General features: G+C 45.1%; 1 protein-coding gene across 6 annotated transcripts; it reads left to right on the forward strand.

Moving 5' to 3' along the window:
• Positions 1 to 2,489: 2,489 nt before the first annotated feature.
• On the forward strand, positions 2,490 to 5,205 carry LOC125544221 (peptidyl-prolyl cis-trans isomerase Pin1-like). 6 transcript variants are annotated; one of them, XM_048707832.1, is made up of 5 exons: positions 2,490 to 2,886; positions 3,021 to 3,134; positions 3,781 to 3,821; positions 3,905 to 4,339; positions 4,442 to 5,205. In XM_048707832.1, the coding sequence occupies exons 1-2, from the start codon at positions 2,655 to 2,657 to the stop codon at positions 3,077 to 3,079; spliced, it is 291 nt and encodes a 96-aa protein (XP_048563789.1). In that variant the 5' UTR covers positions 2,490 to 2,654; the 3' UTR covers positions 3,080 to 3,134; positions 3,781 to 3,821; positions 3,905 to 4,339; positions 4,442 to 5,205. The 6 variants fall into 6 exon arrangements, 4 of the variants coding, with proteins under 4 accessions (XP_048563789.1, XP_048563788.1, XP_048563790.1 ...); XM_048707831.1 differs by having other exon boundaries at positions 3,021 to 3,116; XM_048707833.1 differs by lacking the exon at positions 3,781 to 3,821 and having other exon boundaries at positions 3,021 to 3,116.
• Positions 5,206 to 20,057: the final 14,852 nt, after the last annotated feature.

The following is a 20,057-nucleotide window of genomic DNA, read 5'->3' on the forward strand; positions in this document are numbered from 1 at the left end:
TCCGTGACGGAGGAGACCATCCACCTGCCTCCCACTCCGGACATGTTTGGAGAGAGTTGAGGAGAAGGATGTGGACTTAGGCGCTGGAGCTTGAGTGCGCGAGAATGGATGAGCAAGGAGGAAGAAGGCGTGGGTAGAAAAAGGTGAAACCTTATCCCTTTATAAGGGCGGACAAAACTATGCGCCCCCACCAGCCTGATAAAACTCGCTTATCCCCCAAGCGCCGTAATTGATGGCGCGGTTGGGTTACCCACGTCCGTATTGATGGGAATCCCGTAATAAGGGGACACGATCTCTGCTTCGACAAGACGTGCCAAGCAAACCGCCTCGCGAAACACGCTGAGATGGGTTATGAAAAACGATTCGAATAAAGACCTGGCTGTGGTGTCACGCTACGGGGTACGTCAGCAGATTAGATTTGTGGAAATATTATTCTCTCCACGGTGGTATGTGGAACTTGTTTTGTAGAGCCGGACACGATCCCCGTATTCAAAATCTTCTATGAAGTGTTCGGAGGAGGAACCCTCCTTGCAATGCCGAAGACAATTTGCACGCTGGACTCATCATCATTGAAGCCTGGTTCAGGGGCTACTGAGGGAGTCCTGGATTAGGGGGTATCCGGACAGCCGGATTATATCCTTTGGCTGGACTGTTGGACTATGAAGATACAAGATTGAAGACTTCGTTCCGTGTCCGGATGGGACTCTCCTTGGCGTGGAAGGCAAGCTTGGCAATACAGATATGTAGATCTTCTTCCTTGTAACCGACTCTGTGTAACCCTAGCCCCCTCCGGTGTCTATATAAACCGGAGGGTTTAGTCCGTAGGACCAACAACAATCATACCATAGGCTAGCTTCTAGGGTTTAGCCTCTTCGATCTCGTGGTAGATCAACTCTTGTACTACTCATATCATCAAGAATAATCAAGCAGGACGTAGGGTTTTACCTCCATCAAGAGGGCCCGAACCTGGGTAAACATCGTGTCCCCTGCCTCCTGTTACCATCCGCCTAGATGCACAGTTCGGGACCCCTATCCGAGATCCGCCGGTTTTGACACCGACAGTAACTGCCCGATGGTGAACATATATCGTAGCCGATCGCTTGGTGTCCCGCGTAATGCACTTTCACTCAACACACATCTTCTCTCTCGTGTAACACACGAACAACCCATGCAACGCCCACTCTCGCGCTCCACCAGCTGCGACACCGCCCGGAGTCGATGTCACCAGAGCTGCCATGCAACATTTGTAGAACGCAGTGGCCATGACACTACCGGTTGCCGGAGCTGCAATGCATCGGCCGTCGGAGTTGACGCCGCTGCAGCTACGATGCAGCGGCCGTTGACGTCGCCGGAGCTGCAATGATGCAGGGCCGACGGAGTCGACGCCATGGGAGCTACGGCCGCCGGAGTTGCAATGCATCGGCCGTCGGAGTTGACGCCACCGGAGCTGCGATGCAGTGGTCGTTGACGTCGCCGGAGCTGCAATGATGCAGCGGCCGTCGGAGTCGACGCCACCAGAGCTACGGCCGTCAGAGTTGCAATGCATCGGCCGTCAGGGTTGACGTCACCGGAGCTGCAATGATGTAGCGGCCGTCGGAGTCGACGCCACCGAAGCTACGGCCGTCGGAGTTGCAATGCATCGTCCGTCAGAGTTGACGCCGCCAAAGTTGCGATGCAGCGCCCGTTGACGTCGCCGGAGCCGCAATGCAGCAGCCACGACGCCGTCGGAGCTGCAATTTAGCGGTCGTTGACGCCGCTAGAGCTGCAATGTAGCGGCCATGACGCCGCCGGAGCTGCAATGTAGCGGCCGTTGAAGCTATGATGCAACAACCACGATGCCGGAGCTACTATGCACTATGCAATGGTCGTCGACGCTGTCGCTCGTCGGGGCCTAGGGAATGTTGGAACTTACAAGGGGCATCACTAGTGGCTGTCACCTGCCCCATGGAGCAGCTCGTGCGGGTTAGCAGCAACGGCCGGTGCCGCTCGCCATCGGAGCCTCCTCCCGCAGCATCGGAGCGGCGGTGTGTCTGGATCTCGCAGCAGGTTGCGGCTGGGCATGCCTCCCACGTCTCTGTGCACACAGCTGCGTCATGCTTGCTGCTTTGTGAGATGGGGACGAGGCGATACAAAGGAAGGAAGAGGAAGGACAGAGAGAAGATTGGATAAGATTTCTGCAATGCGGAAGTAGTGAGGCCCACGCGGGACACGCGTCATAAGAAGGAGGCGGCTTATGAGCACGTATTATTAGCCGACGGAAACGAAGTGATTTCCTTAGTCTAAACCCACCAAACTTAGTGTACACAAGAAAACCAGCACCCTTGGATCTAACCCACTTAATTATATCTAAGAGTCCATAGTACTTCAATGATCTGCCATTGAAACGAATGGACGAGATTAAATGTTCTGCTAGTCTGCCACCAACGAACGGTCCCACGCATGCCCACTAATCCGCTCGCGACCTCGTACCCCCGAACCGACATCACGTCTCAGTTGAAAAAAAACGTCCCCGAGTCCACCCCTCCCCAGCTACCACAGAACTCCTCCCTGTTCCCATCGCTGCCGCCCGCCGCTCCTCCTCTCCTCTGTTACCCCGTCGCGAGGAACCAACCTCCCGAAGCAACCGGAGCGGCAAGCGGCGGAAGAATGGAGAGATGGCGTCTACGGCGACGACGAAGGAGATGGGGCGGGCGTCCTACATCTGGATCAAGCACGAGGAGGAGCGGCGCAAGGCTTCCTGGAAGGAGCCCGAGGCCCGGGTCTTCTCCGCCACCACGCGCACTGATGTCGCCGCGCTCCTCGGCGAGCCCCGCGACCAGATCCTCGTCGGTCGTGCCTCCTTCGCCGACCTCGCCGCACAGCAGTCCGGCTGCTGGGGAGTGAAACGTGCATAGATGAGATTCTCCAGATTGTTTTCTTCTTCTCTCTCCCTAGCATTCCTTCTTGCTTCCCCTCTTGTGTCTCTCGATGCTACTATATCTATATGCAGGTTTTGACATGCCTTTTGTTTGTGTTGGCAGGAACTCCAGTTCACGCTCTGTTTTGGTGGATCTCACTACGCTCAGGAGTTGTTCGATGAAATGCAAAGCCAGAGAAAAACTAGAGATGAGACACAGGTTCAGTTTTCTCTTCAGGCAAGGAATGCCTTTCTCTCTTTTGCTCTGGCCAGCAACATAGTCGGCTCCCTCTCTTTTGTGTGCAGTTACACAAATACACACATGTATGGCCTGCAGCCATGCTCAGACATCCTCAGCACACATAGACGTCGCTACAGTGCAGGGACACACACATCAGCCTACTGTCAACTCCGCATGTTACTAGACACGAGCATGGTCTATACACTGTCTAGATTGCAACAAGGATTACATTAACAGTTTGAACCGAGCTTGATTTTTTTGGTTAAGATTCAATGATGGTTTGGTGTTACTCTATTTTTACTATTGTTTCCTTATCAATATTTCACTGCTGTGATAGTGAAACATTTATCTATTACATACTTTTTCGTTGACAGCCGAATGTGCTGTTTGAACTGTTTTCCCTAGATGAAGGAAGTACAGTTTGCATGTACTAATTTTTTACTGTTAGTTCCAGATTATCCCCCTTCCTGTGTGCATTTACTAGATGTTTAAATTAATATATGGATCATCTTCGGTCCAGCATGATCTATTTAGCAAATTAAAATTTCTCATCCAGTGTTCAGTTATTTTCTCAATTTATTTGCTGCTCATGTATGTGTTAACCTGTACTGAGATTGTTTATTATATATATGTCTATGTCCAGCTTCTGTAATGTCATGCATCTATTTAGGGAAGTCATTCTAGGTAACACACCTGACTTGTATCAGCTCAAAATTGCTATTATGAATATAGTTTATTTCACATAGATAATGAGCTATTTCATGCAGTTCTTGTCCCTGGAGACTTCTCAAGTGCAACTTACGGGTATCTTGAACCATCAACACTGCCTCCAGCTGACACCACCCTAGGCTCCGGGGAGTACACCGGGCCACTGACAGCTGCGTAGGTGATGGCAGCGGGCGGGGCTGGTCTTCTTCTTGGCGCACGTGTGTTACCTCTCCAAGATCCATGAGCTTGGTGACACGTTGCTCATCCTCTGATGCTCGCTTGCTCACCCTGCTCGGCATCTACCACCATGCCATCATCATTGTCATGCTACCTCTGGCTCGCCACTGGGATGTAGTTCTCATGTGGAGTTGTTTGGATGTGCGTGCAGGTGCAAGAAATTCAGGAAGTTGGGCAAAGTAGGGTCGTTCTGGAGGCCATCACCGTTGTGCATCACCGACCAGGCAACCTCGAAGCATGCTACCTTCTTGGAAATTGTAAGAACAATTGGCACAATTATTAATCATGTTCCCTTTCTTTCCTTTGTGCTTAGCAAATGTAATTGGTTGATCTTTCTATTGTTTTTGGTGTGTCAATAGATCCGATTGTATTTCTGGGGAGCCGGGAGGCAGGAGCAACGCTGGTGATGACCCCGACGGTGGGTGACACCGCCGGGAGGCAATGCACTCCCTGGTTGTCGTTCAATTCATCAGCATTGGTGCCACCAAGGACGATCACAACAAATGATATTTTTCCTTCGATTTTCTTTCTAACGGTGGTGGATTGGTTGCTCCTTGGTGCGTGGATTTTTAGATGTAGGCTGCTGGTGAGGAAACAAAGTTGGTGAAAATATCAAAGCTGGACAAAAATAATAGAAACATTAAGCGCAGAATGTGCTGTACCTAAATTAGCTGCCTGGAAACATAGGGCCTGTGCTAAATGACTGAAGGGTGAGCAACAACTTCGAGCCGAGAATTGGAGACTGGCAAGATAGAGTTCGGCCATAGTGTACTGCCTGGAAAGGAAGGCATTGCACTGGAGGGTGGCGCAGGTGGTAATGGAGGAGGTGGCGATGAGTATTGCGTCAGGCGGCAATCGGATTAAAGCGTGGAAGATATTGGCATCGATATGAGAGTGGGCGAGAGCCATAGGAAAAAGGATCTGGTGAAGAAAGAACATAAGAGATGGGCGTGGGTCAGTTGGTGTTATCGGCCTGGCTAGGCCAACGTGGTACATGCAAACTTTTTTTTTTCTTTTCTGAGTTGTACTAGGCTAAATCTCACTATATTTGTACGTGTTCATATGTCATTTGTTTTTCAAAACAAAATAAATAATGAAAATGTAGAATAATGTAAAATCAAAATAAGCATGTTCATGAATTCAAACTCATTAAATATTTTATTTTTGTTACATATATATCCTTGTCATTTTGATGGTATAAAAAACTAATAGACAAACCACTGTTTTGGTATTATTATACATTCTTTATTTGCACTCACATATGCACTTATACGTGCACACTTTATTAGTCAAAGAAAATCATATAATCATCAAAACAAACACACAATGTAAAGAAAACAGAGTATGTCAAAAACAGGAAAGTCTGTAACAATCTGGATATTTCGAATACTTATGTAACTTCAAAAACTTTGAAAAATTAGGACGACCTGTGAAATTTGTATATTAATCTTCTACACAAAGAATTGCTATTTTATCGCTCCCTGGCTAGAAATGAGAATTGTTTTTGTGAGCGCAAAAGTTTCTGTTTTTCAGAAAGATCAAACAACTATCACCCAAGAAGATCCTAAAGGTTTTACTTGGTACAAACACTAATTAAAACACAGAAAACACAATCATAACAGTAGCATAATTATGCTAACACTCAAAAACAGAAAGCAAAAAGTAAAAATAAATTTTATTCATTGGGTTGCCTCCCAACAGGCGTTATAGTTTTACGCCCTTAGCTAGGCATAAAGTAAGGATCTAAGTTTTGTCATCTTTATTTCGAGATCCATAAGATGCCCTCATGATTGATTCATATGGTGACCTAATTCTTGTTCCAGAGAAGTGTTCCATACTCTTCCTCAAACGAAATTGGAACTTAATATAGCCTTCTTTCATATCAATCACGACATCGATAGTGCGTAAAAACGGTCTACCAAGGATATTGGACAAGAAGGATTGCAATCAATATCAAGAACAATAAAATCTATGGGCACATAATTTCTATTTACAAGAATAAGAACATCATTAATTCTTCTCATAGGCTTTTTAATAGTAGAATCCGCCAAGTGCAAATTTAAAGAGCATTCTTCAATATCGGTAAGACCAAACACATCACATAGAGATTTCGGAATTGTAGAAACACTAGCACCCAAGTCACACAAAGAAAAACACTCATAATTTTTAATATTGACTTTGATAGTAGGTTCCCATTCATCATGCAATTTCCTAGGAATTGAAACTTCTAATTTCAACTTTTCTTCTAAAGCTTTATCATAGCATCAACAATATGCTTAGTAAAAGCTTTATTTTTTCATAAGAATGGGGTGAATTTATCATGGATTGCGACAAAGAAATACAATCAATCAAATAGAAACTATCATAATTAAAGTCTTTGTAATCTAAAAGAGTGGGCACATCACTAGTTAAAGTTTTGACCTCTTCAAACTCATTTTTATCAATTTTCTCAACAAGATTTTCACCCTCCGAATTATCGGGACACCTTCTAGCTAAAGTTGACTCTTCTCCAGTCCCTTTTTCATCAATCTTAACTTTACTAAACAAGGAATCAATAGAAGAAACACCAATCATTTTAAGATCTTCATCACTTTTACGAAAGTAATCAGTAGAAAATGCTTTTTCTAAAAATTCTCTTCTAGCTCTAAGCATAGCGGTTCTTTTCTTACTTTCATCCATAGAAATATAAAGAGCTTTAATTGATTTCTCAACTTTAGGCACAAAAATTTTCATCTTGAGATTTCCCACATCATGAGAAATTCTATCAACACTTCTAGACAAATCATCAATCTTATTCAACTTTTCTTCTATGGCATTGTTGAAAACTTTTTGTGTGTTGATAAATTCTTTAATATTATTCTCAAGATCAGAGGTGTTCCTATTATTATAAGAAGGATTTCCATAGGAATTACCATAATTATTAGAGGAATTACTAGAAAAAGGCCTAGGATTAAAATTACTTCTATAATCATTGTTATTGAAATTGTTTCGCGAGATAAAATTCACATCTACGGTATCACTATTTTGCTCAATTAAAGTAGACAAAGGCATATAATTAAAATCAATAGGAGCACTTTTACTAGGAACCTATTTCATAAGAGCATCAACTTTTTCACTCAAAGAAGAAATTTCTTCAACCGAATTAACTTTTTACTAGTAGGAGCTCTTTCGGTATGCCACTGTGAATAATTTGCCATAATATTATCAAGCGATTTGGTGGCTTCACCAAAAGTAATTTCCACAAAAGTACCACCCGCGGCGGAATCTAAAAGATTACGAGAAACAAAGTTCAACCTCGCATAAAAATTTTGTATGATCATCCAAAGATTTACCCATGAGTTGGGCAATTCATTAGCATCATTTTCATCCTTTCCCAAGATTGTGCAACATTCTCATGTTGAAGTTTCTTGAAATTGATGATATGGGTTCTAAGGTAAATAATTTTTGCGGTCGGAAAATACTTAGTGATAAAAGCATCTTTGCACTTATTCGAATAATCGATACTATTGCGAGGCAAAGAAGAAAACCAAATTTTTGCAGAATCACGCAAAGAAAACGTAAATAATTTCATCTTCACAATATCATTGTCCACATCTTTTTTATTTTGCATATCGCATAATTCCACGAAGGTATTAAGATGGGACGTGACATCCTCATTAGGAGTACCGGAAAATTGATCTTTCATAACAGGATTCAGCAAAGCAGTATTAATATCACAAGATTTCACACTAGTGGCGGGAACAATCGGAGTGTCAATAAAATCATTGTTGTTGGTATTTGATAAATCACACAACTTGGTGTTCTCTTGATCCATGGTGACTATGCAACAAAATTGCACTCAAAAACAGATCCGGCAAGAAAACGGCGAACGAAAAAGAGGGCGAATAAAATGACAATTTTTTGTGAAGTGGGGGAGAGGAAAACGAGAGGCAAATAGCAAATAATGCAAATTGTGAGGGTATGAGATTTGTGATTAGGAACCTGGTATATGTTGAAGATCCTCCCCGGCAACGGCGCCAGAAATTCCTTTTGATAGCGGCTTGAAGCTACGTCGGTATTTCCCCAAAGAGGAAGGGATGATGCAGCATAGCGACGGTAGATATTTCCCTCAGTGATGAAACCAAGATTATCGAACCAGTAGGAGAACCAAGCAACAACACGTAAACGGCACCTGCACACAAATAAAAAATACTCGCAACCCGACGTATTAAAGGGTTGTCAATCCCTTTCGGGTAACGACACCAGAAATTGGCAAACAGACGTGAATAAATTGTAGTAGATTGATACATCGAACGCCAAATAAAATAAATAAGAATAAATTGCAGCAAGGTATTTTTCATATTTTTGGGTTTAATAGATCTGAAAATAAATGGCAAATAAAATAGATCGCAAAGGCAAATAATATGAGAAAGAGACCCGATGGCCATAGGTTTCACTAGTGGCTTCTCTCGAGAAAATTAACAAACGATGGGTAAACAAATTACTGTTGGGCAATTTATAGAACTTCAAATAATCATGACGATATCCAAGAAATGATCATTATATAGGCATCACGTCCAAGATTAGTAGACTGACTCCTGCCTTCATCTACTACTATTACTCCACACATCGACCATTATCCAGCATGCATCTAGTGTATTAAGTTCATGGAGAAACAGAGTAATGCAATAAGAATGATGACATGATGTAGACAAGATCTATTTATGTAGAAATAGACCCCATCGTTTTATCCTTAGTAGCAACGATACATACGTGTCAGTTTCCCTTCTGTCACTGGGATCAAGCACCGTAAGATCGAACCCACTATAAAGCACCTCTTCCCATTGCAAGATAAATAGATCAAGTTGGCCGAACAAAACCCAAATATCAGAGAAGAAATACGAGGCTATAAGAAATCATGCATATAAGAGATCAAATAAACTCAAATAATTTGCATGGATAAAAAGAGATAGATCTGATCATAAACTCAAAGTTCATCGGATCCCAACAAACACACCGCAAAAGAGTTACATCATATGGATCTCCAAGAGACCATTGTATTGAGAATCAAATGAGAGAGAAGAAGCCATCTAGCTACTAACTATGGACCCGAAGGTCTACAAAGAACTACTCACGCATCATCGGAGAGGCACCAATGGAAGTGGTGAACCCCTCCGTGATGGTGTCTAGATTGGATCTGGTGGTTCAAGACTCTGCGGCGGCTGGAATTGATTTTCGTCAACTCCCCTAGGGTTTTTGGAATATTGGGGTATTTATAGAGCAAAGAGGCAGTGCGGGAGGCCACCAAGGTGGGAACAACCCACCTGGGCGCGCTTGGGGGCCTAGGCGTGCGCTGGTGGGTTGTGCCCCCCTCGGGGCACCCCCAGGTGCTTCTCCGGCCCATTGGATGTCTCCTGGTCAATAAAAATTCCACAAAAAGTTTCGCTGCGTTTGGACTCCGTTTGGTATTGATTATCTGCGATGTAAAAAAATGCAAAAAACAGCAACTGGCAGTTGGCACTATGTCAATAGGTTAGTACCAAAAAATGATTTAAAATGATTATAAAACACCCAAGATTGATAATATAACAGCATGGAACAATAAAAAAAATTATAGATACGTTGGAGACGTATAAATTTCCAAGAAGGGTAAGCTTCATGGTTGTTAGTCAAGTGAGTATGGTCTTGGAGAAGCACAACTAGGCATAGTGTAGATTTGGATGCAAATAGAGGAAAAAGTATCATCGAGTGGAGCTGGAAGAAAGGAATAAGTAGACTTGACAAAACATTCTCTCATCAGTGAAATCAGTGACTCTGATTGATTTCGATCAGTGACTCCGAGATTGAGGAATCACATATAGAGCACATCGGGGGAACCGAATTAGTCCTTTTGCACTACAAGAAATATGTCAATTTGTGACCTTCTGTCAGTGACCCTGGAAAAAATGGTCATAAATCTACGACCATTTGAGACCAACTTGTCATAAGCTGTTCGGGGGGCTCCAAACCCTAAACCATAACGACCGTTTTGGTGAGAAAGGTCATAATCTCCTTACACGAAATGGTCGTAAAGCAGACAACACTGGTCCACTGCCTTATTTCTAGCTGATCACAACCAATATAGATGGTCATAGCCTTGTAAATTGTGGTGCATTGCTATGACTAGGTGCCACCTCATCAATTTTGCCTATGTGCCATGTCCATGTGTCAATTTTTGCCTATGTGTCATGTCCATGTGTCAATTTTTTCCCTAGGTTGTGAAGTAGCCTATATTTTTTTCATTCACAAAATTCCCAAAAAATCTGGGCACTCTTTAATGTCCAAATCATTGCCTCATGACAAAATTCAGCTCCATTTTCCTATTAAATCTTCCTCAGCAAATTTCCAAAGTTTCTGTTCAACTAGAGCCGTTGTGTAGGAAGTACTAGCTAGGCATACCCTAATGAGTTAAATTTTTGCCACATCTTCTGTATGCCTAAATCATAGCTCTCCGCAAAATTTGAGCCCCATCTAACAATCCATGTGAGCTCACCATCCAATCTTTGCTCGTAATATTTTCAATTTGTGAAGCAACTATATTTTATTTTGCTTTATAATTGCTGAACATTTACCAGGACTTGACCCTGCCCGTAGAACCTCTCTCTACCAAATTTTAGCTCATTTAATTTAGCCAATTTCTCTCAATATTTTCCCCATTTTTTTGTTCAGTGGCGAGCATTGTGAAGGAAGTACCATTTTTTATGTATCCAAATGGTATGAAATTTTTGCAGTGCCTTCATATGCCCAAATTATCCTCCTCCTCCAAATTTCAGCTCAATCCATTCATTTATTTGAGCCCAGCTTCAACACCAACATTTCTGTCCTGTGTGGTATTGCAAAGCAAGTGCCACCTAGGCTCCTCCATTTGAGCTACAAAGTTGCTTGAGGTTTGAAGTCTTCATGTCAAATATAGACTATTGCTTTGAACCATCCACTGGTGTGCGTCGGTCCTAAACAAACGGTTTTAACCCCTTTCCGCGACGGCATTTGGAACTGTCGCCAAGTGAGTGTGTGCGATAGGGTGTCCTTCCCACACGACCCAGAAATCGTCGGTGATAGGCCCTCCTGGGACCTAGGCTGGGGCCGTGTGCGATTGGGCGAGGCATCGAAATCCAATCATTCCCGTAGCTATGTACATCCCACACGGTAATCCGAGAAAATCATTTCCGTAGGTATGTACATCCCACACGGTGAATCCCAGAAAATCATTTCCGTTCGTATGTATATCACACACAGTCAATCCAATTTCCGTTCTTATGTACATCCCACACAGTCAATCCAGGGAAAACGTTTCTGTTCGGATGTACATCCCACACGGTTTTATGTATACACTTGTGTGTGAAACGTGTAACTATCACACTCGGTCTACCTTGGTTAATTGTTTGCTTTCATTAACTACATCACACATGATTTGATGTAGAAAACTGTGTGGCATTGGGCTATCCATCACAAGCGCTTTTACTGCCAGAACCATTTGCAAAGTTCCATGACGGTCTGTTCTATTTTTATTTTTTCCTGTAATTTATTATTCTAATTGAAAATTTTGAAATACGAAACGTGCAATTCAAATTCTCAGCACAATGGTTCAACAACGAATCCATAAATAAAGTTGCCAGTACAATATGTTCAGTAATTATAGGATTAGGCAGCAATTAACTATGATGAACCACAATATTTAAAGGCGGTAAAGGTGAAGAGACAAGTGTAAATCATTTTGACTGCCGATAGTGTTGAAGAAGCGGAATGCCCATAATGTGCCTTCCTGCATGCCATAAGCACGAACCACTTTTGTCCAACCCCTTGTGACGATCGCCAGCCCATCCTTCACCGCCTTCAGGAAGACTTCTAGAGCATTATCATGGTAGCATGAATTATATACTTTAACCTTAGTTACCTCCACTCCGGTCATGTAGTTTGCAAGGTAATCATCAGTAAATAGCTTCAGAAACCACTGAAAAGAGAAAATATCAGATACTGAGGTCTAATAGAGTAACTTGTTGTGGGTAGGGGGAAAAGGCAACACATTACTTACCATCCTAAAGTTCATTGTTGTCTTCGACAAAGTGTAAATAAAGAGCTTAATTCCAATCACCCGTTTCTTTCGCCTAACGATCTTTCTTAGTTTCCTCACTTGACGCTTGTTCATGAATATCTCATTGCCCCATACGCAAAATGGATCGAAGTGTGGATCAGTACCTCTCATATATGTACCTACAAGCAACTAGTAAATGTTAGAAGCTAAACTAAGATTGCACAAATGATGTAAAATACAACTACCTATGTTCCTAAGTACAAGTATTTTTTTGAGATTTCAATATGAACTACATATGGATGTATATAGAATTATAGATATAGTTTAGATTAGAATCTAGATTCACTCATTTTGCTCCTTATGTAGTCTATATTGGAATCTCTAAAAATATTTTTATTTAGGAATAGATGGTGTATAAGACATGGGATGCAGCTAACCTCGACGGCAAACAACAACATCGCCCATTGTAGCCCTGTGTAAGTACATGGAAAGCCAATGTTAACTACAACATGGTTAACATCCACCAAAAATAGCAAATGGTAATAAAACGATAGCATCTGTAGTGATATCTTCATTTCGAAAGAGTAGCACGGTAGCAAAGGGACGGATTAAAAAATGGATACAATTGTTAATTGCAATAGGCTTAACAACATCCTAGTTCATGTTTTGTAAGTTTGTAGCCATTGAAATACAACTATTTAAAAATGGATACAACTGTTAATTGCAACAGGCTTAATGGCCATTGAAACTGGTATTGATAAAAAATGCAATTGGCAGAGTTAAACATCACAGGGCAGTTGCTGCCAGAGCAGATAATGGCCCAGTTGTCTATAAAAATGTAGGGAAAATAGCTCAAACGTGTTAAGCATGTTTACTACAACAAGCTTAATACATCGACAGTACAAAACATAGCTATTAATTGCAACTGGTTTTTGGTAAGATTGAACTGGTGGGTACATACTTGGTCAGTCCTGAGAGGTAGTTGCTGGGGCACTTCATCCTGGACAGAGCCCGCCCAAAGTCAGCGGCGGCGGAGGCGAGCTGTTCCTCTGGGTCGAAGTGTGGGTCAGTGCCACTGACATGAGTACCTATAGGCAACCAGTAAATGGTAGAAGTTAAACTGCAATTGCACAAATGATGTGAAATACTGTAAGACATGGGATGCAGCTAACCTTGATGGCAAACAACAACATCGGCCGTTATGACCCTGCGTAAGTACATGGACAAGTATGTTAAGTAAAACAGGGTTAGCATCCACCAAAAATAGCAAATGGGGCGGCATCTCTAGTATATCTTCATTGCGGAGAGTAGCATGGTAGCAAATGGACTGATTAAAAAATGGATAGAACTATTAATTGCAACAGGCTTAACAACATCCTAAGTCATGTTTTGTAAGTTTGTAGCCATTGAAATACAACTGTTTAAAAATGGATTCAACTGTTAATTGTAATAGGCTTAATAGACATTGAAACTGGTACTGATAAAAATGTAATTGGCATAGTTAAACATCACAAGGCAGGTGCTGCCAAAGTAGAGAATGGCCCAGATGTCTATAAAATGTAGGGAAAGTAGCAAAAACGTGCTAGGCATGTTTACTAGAACATGCTTAATACATCGACCGTACAGAACATAGCCATTAATTGCAACTAGTATTGGTAAGATTGAACTGGCGAGTACATACTTGGTAAGTCCTGAGAGGTAGTTGTTGGGGCACTTCATCTTGGCCAGAGCTCGCCCAAAGTCAGCGATGGCGGAGGCGAGCTGTTCCTCCGAGTCGAAGCATGGATCAGTGCCACTGACATGTGTACCTATAGGCAACCAGTAAATGGTAGAAGTTAAAGTGCAATTGCACAAATTATGTGAAATACTGTAAGACATGGGATGCAACTCACCTCGACGGCAAACAAAAGCATCGGCCGTTATGACCCTTCGTAAGTACATGGACAAGCATGTTAAGTACAACATGGTTAGCATCCACTAAAAATAGCAAATGGGCAGCATCTCTAGTGATATCCTAAGTCATGTATTGTAAGTTTGTTGCTGGTATTGGTGAAATTGAGTTGGACACGGTAATATTTGAACATCACACAGTGTGCAATACTGAAATAAACAAGGCACGAACATGCTTAATACATCAACTGTACAAATCATAGCCGTTGCAAGTGGTATTGGTAAGATTTAGCTGGTCAGACCTTACCTGTTAAGTCCTGGTGGTAGTCGCCGGGGACTTCATCTGGGCCAGAGCCTGCACCATGTCGGCGGCGACGGAGGCGAGGTGTTCCTCCAGGTCAACATGCACAGCGGCCATCACGCCTTGGACCGCCATCAGCTCCTGGGGGGGGGGGGGGATTTGGAGGCATGAGGATGTTTCGCAAGCGCAAGCAATCAGGCCGGGGACGTGATAGAGATCAGTGGGTTACCTGTCTGGATCCGAGCAGAATGTAGATGTGGTTGAAGTTGTGGTTCCGGCGGCGGTGGTTTGAGATGCCGATAGGGGGGGGGGGCGAGGGAGGGGGGATACTGAGGGGAAGGGGATGTGGACGGAGGAATAAATTCTGAAATCGCGCGCCTAATGAAAATTTCGATGCAAAACTTGAAACTTGGGTGGGGGAAATACACAACGCAGATGAAGCGCGTAAAATACTCATGTGCGAGAAAAAAGAAAGTTGGCAGATCCCGTCTCCAAAAAATGTACACATGTACTTGATTTTTTTCGGTCAATGGTACGCCTGGTTTATTAGGAAATATCGCAGAGGTAACTGACTTATGGGTCATTAATGCAAAAAAACGCAGACGGGTACGACATAGAGACCGTGTGTTTTGTGATCTTCTAATGATTAACGCAAAAAAACACACATAGGCACACATGCTAATCAATGCTCAAAGCCCTCAAAGTATGTTCTTACCGACATTGTACGTTAATACTACAAACTTAAAGTACTACTGGTAATTTTCTCTAATACTACAAACTTAAACTACTTCTCACATGCTGCCATCAGGGCATGCTGGCTAGATGCCAGCGTTCTCCTTCCCGGCCTTGCAGGCGGCAGCCCACCGTGCTTCGATCTCCGCCAAGCTCTCCTCACCATGGCGTGCAGCCTCTTTTTTCTTGCGGCGGCGGGACCCTCTTTTCTTGACTGCTTTCTGCCTTTTCCGCTCCTTCGGTGCGGCTTTGGCCGCCTCTAGATCCACCACCTATTCGGCCACTGTAGCCTCAAAGTCCGCCCATGTAACTGTCTGGCCGCCGGCGGCGATGAACTCGGCGCGGTGAGATGCCATCGCTTCCTTACCATGTGTGTGGTCGTGGGCGGCGAGGAACAAGGCGCGGCGGGATGCCATCGCTTCCTTACCAGTTACTGTGAGACGCTGTTCCATGGACGACGCCTGGAGAGAGCTCTGGGCCGGAGGGGCCGGGCAGCCGTACAATGCGGTGGTATTCAAGAGCTCAACGACAAACAAGAACAGAAATTTGGCTTCCCTTACAATTTTGCTCGTTCATTATCGCACACGGTTCATCTCCGTCGCTTCCGGAAACACTGTGCGCTGAGCCTATTGTGTGTTGCGTTATGATTGGCCGGAACCCCAGCCACACGGATCACGCGTGTGCATCGTTGGATGCGCCGCGATCGAATGGCAATCCACATCCCTCACATCACACCCGTGCACCTTGAAAGGATCGATATGGTTGACTAGAGGGGGGGGGGGTGAAAAGGCAACTAACAATTTTTAGCTTTTCTTTAACAATTTAAACTTTGCTTCAAAGTAGGTTGTCTAGATATGCAACTAGGTGAGCAACCTATATGATGCAACAAAGATAGGAACACACGCAAGCAAGAGATATATCACAGATAAGATTGCACAAGTAAAGGCACGGGATAACCAAGAGTGGAGCCGGCAGAGACGAGGATGTGTTATCGAAGTTCCTTCCCTTTAAGGGGAAGTACGTCTCCATTGGAGCGGTGTGGAGGCACAATGCTCCCCAAGAAGCCACTAGGGCCACCGTATTCTCCTCACGCCCTCACACAATGCGAGATGTCGTGATTCCACTATTGGTGCCCTTGGAGGCGGTGACCGAACCTTTACAAACAAGGTTGGGGCAATCTCCACAACTCAATTGGAGGCTCCCAACGACACCACGCAGCTTCACCATGATGGACAATGGCTCCGCGGTGACCTCAATCGTCTAGGGTGCTCAAACACCCAAGAGTAATAAGATCCGCAAGGGATTAGTGGGGGGAATCAAATTTCTCTTGGTGGAAGTGTAGATCGGGGCCTTCTCAACCACTCCCAAGCAAATCAACAAGTTTGATTGGCTAGCGAGTGAGATCGGGCGAAAATGGAGCTTAGAGCAACAATGGAGCTTAGGGTTGGAAGAGGTAGTCAACTAGAGGAAGAAGACACCCCTTATATAGCTAAGGACAAAAATCCAACCATTATCCACCTACCAGCCCGCGACCAGCGGTACTACCGCTCCAGATCAGTGGTACTACCGCGAGGCCACGTGGTACTACCGCAGCAGTAGCAGTAGCTAGGGCAGACCTTAAGCACATGGGCTGAGGACGGTACTTCCGAAGACGCGGTACTACCGCAAGGCAGGGAATCCCAAGCCTGGGAAGAGCGAGGATAACAGAACATCCGTGCCTACTTCCGCTGGAAAACAGACATAGCAAAAATCTGACATAGTACTACTGCAGAGTAGCGGTACTACCGCCTGGCAGCTGAGCCAGGTCGCGCACGGTACTACCGCGCAAGGGATGCGGTACTACCGCGGTAGCGCGGATGTAAAAAATTACATCCGCCCCTACTACCGCGAGGGAGCGGTACTTGGCCTGGGGGTCACGGTACTACGGCTCCATAGGAGCGGTACTACCGTGGGCACCTGCGGTACTACCGCGCCACAACACGGTACTACCACTGGTGCCTACGATACTACCGCTCACCAGGGAGCAGTACTACCGCAAGCTAACACAACAGCCAGAACAAGGTAAAGAGAAATAAATGGAGGATGCTCCAAGGTGCAGGGGAAAGGAGGGGACTAGGAAGAAATGTGTACATGATGATTCCACCCGAACCTTTCCGACGCGGACCCCCTCTTAATAGTACGGCTTTCCTATGACTCAAATCCACCAAAAAGAAACGTAGAAAAACGCCGTCTTCAATAGTCTTCGAGGGACACCAAACCGTCTTGTGCCTAGCGAAGAAATGTGTGGGAAACTCAAGACACACGATTAGTCCGCAAACGCATTGTCATCAATCACCAAAACACCTAAGGGATAAATAAGCCCTTACAATCTCCCCCTTTTTGGTGGATTGATGACAACATGGGATTTGCACAAGGGAAATAATATTAAGCAAACGCAAACCCCTCCTCTCTAGAATATAGACGGGCTCCCCCTAGATGTGTGCCAACTAGATGGGTGCTTTGGACTGCACGGCACACATACTAGTATCAAAGCTCCCCCTATATTATAGAGACAAGGCATATCTTGCAATAGTAAGGCTAACACTAGACAAGATAGCACAAACATAAGCTCACTAAGATAGAATAGAGTGCATAAGTCTTACACCATATGAAGGATAAGTCTCGAAGGCACAAACCAAACAAAGGCAAACGAGGTCCAAACGACAAAGCAAACACACCAAACACGACACACGACTTGCAAACACGCAAATCCCTACACTCTCTCCTCCTTTGGCATCGAGATGCCAAAAAGGCAGAGAGGACACCTACACACACGGGGTGGCTCGGGCAGAGAAATCATCCCAATGCTCCCTATGCTCCTCGTCAGACTCGGCGGCGGGGACGGTCTCCTCGATGTCCTCCTCAGAACTAGTCCACTTGAAACCTTGCTTCGCCATCCATGCAGCCTCTGGCGTGATGGCATCCTCAGAACCGCCAGAGACATCCTCTCCAAAGAGCCTCATGACCTTCTTGTCGCGGCGGCGACTCTCCTTGGATGCCACGTGAGTCCTGTACTGCCCCTTCGCCTACATGCAGAAGAGAGTCTTCATCTTGTCCTTCAACTTCTTGGCCCACGACGGCTCAGAGGAAGGTGGGGAAGACCTAGCAGCACGGTCCTCAGCAACATCCTCTGCACCAGCCTCCTCACCAACAACCCTCCTAGCAGCAGACGCCTCGGCACGACTAGTAGTGTTGGCCCAGTTGGGCTTGACGCGGAGACTGATGGACTCATGCCGAATCCAGTCTGGAGCAAGGAACTCGACACCAGGGTACATCTTCTCCCAAGTCGTGGAGATCAATAGAAACAGGTATGGTCCATAGATAGGTACCTTGCGGGTGTACACCGCAAACCGAAGCTCACACCACATAACGTGTGAGACATCAAGTGGTTGAGTCTGAGACGAACGTGCCTCCGCGCACAGGAGCATCATGTCCACCAGATAGGAATGAACCTTGTCCTTGTCGCCAATGCGAGGGAACAGAGTGTTGCGGAAGATGCGATGCATGATATCCAGAAAAGAGTTCAGCACCCAAGTCGACTTGCCACTGGGAAGCACCTCTCAACATAGTACGGCTGAAGCAAGTTCTTGTTAGCAGACTCAGAATTGGCGTGGGGGCAAACACCAACGGGTGTGTGAAGCCCGTCATCAGGAACATGGAGTAGACCCATGAACTCCTTCCAGGTAGCAGACAACTGACGGCCATTGGTCATCCAGGTCATCCTCCGCTCATCCCCGGGGTGAAAGTAAACTGAGGCAAAGAACTGATAGATAAGCTTAGGGTCATAGTCAAGGTGGAAGGAGATCACAGGCTCAATAGCTAACTGCTCCACCAAATCCAGAGCTTCTCCAAAATACTCCCGAAACTTGTCCTTCCTCATGTGATTCATGTCTATCCACTTGACATCCACGAAGGTATTCTGCTTGTTCTTGATCACATCCAGATAAATGAGAGCCTGCTACTTGGTCCAAAACAACTCAGTGCCTCTGAGGATAACACGAGCATTCACATAAGGGTTGATCTTCCGGCGTTCGACATACTCATTGAGGGGAATCTCGTCCATGCCTTTAGCAGATTCCTTTTGCTTGCTGGTAGTGGTCTTGACATTGCGCTTGGTGGCACTGGACCCCTCTGGTGCTTCATCTTGAGGATTGCGCAGTCGCTTGGAGCCAGTGTCATGACTGGGATTGGAACGGAGAGAGCCACCACCTAAGACACAAGAGAAAGCACACACAAAGAGCGAGAAGAATCAATGCAAAGACCACGACAAAGCAAGGGAAACAAGTAGAAATCATATGGGATAAATGTCACAAGGAAGAAGGGACAACAACGGTAGTGCCGCCTGGTCATGCGGTACTAAAATTTTAGTACCGCTCCTAGTCGCGGTAGTACCGTGTGAGGATACGGTAGTACCGTGGCTTGGAGCGGTAGTAAGACATTAGTGCCACAGAGCGTGCGGTAGTACCGCACTGAACGAGCGGTAGTACCGCACCGAACAAGCGGTAGTACCAAACAAGCGGTAGTACCGCAACAGAGGCGCGGTAGTACCGCACCGCGTCAGATTCGAGCCTACTTTTGAATATGAGAAGACGCGCGAAACCACGGCAGAACTGCGGTTGATCACATCTACCACGGGACAATATATCAAGTAAAAAGTCTACGCAACACTACTCTCCTAGAACCTTCTCTTGCAAAGATTTGGCCTAAAATCTCAAGAACACATGCATCTCCCCAAAAACCTAGAGACAAGAGAACCAACAAGAAAGAGAGGGATTTGGGGAAAACCTTGGTCCATGGCAAGAGGAAGTGGTGGGGAACGATCCCACCGGTCAGAATCCAAGGAGAGCAGCCGGAGATGGAGATCCGGCGAGGGACTCCAGCCCCGTTCTTGAGCGAGAGAGAGAGACGAAGTGGGGAAAACTGACGAATGGGTATGGGGGAGTTAGAACCCCTGTTCCCGTCC

This window comes from Triticum urartu, chromosome 3 (assembly GCF_003073215.2).
Source record: "Triticum urartu cultivar G1812 chromosome 3, Tu2.1, whole genome shotgun sequence".
Taxonomy (NCBI): Eukaryota; Viridiplantae; Streptophyta; class Magnoliopsida; order Poales; family Poaceae; genus Triticum; species Triticum urartu.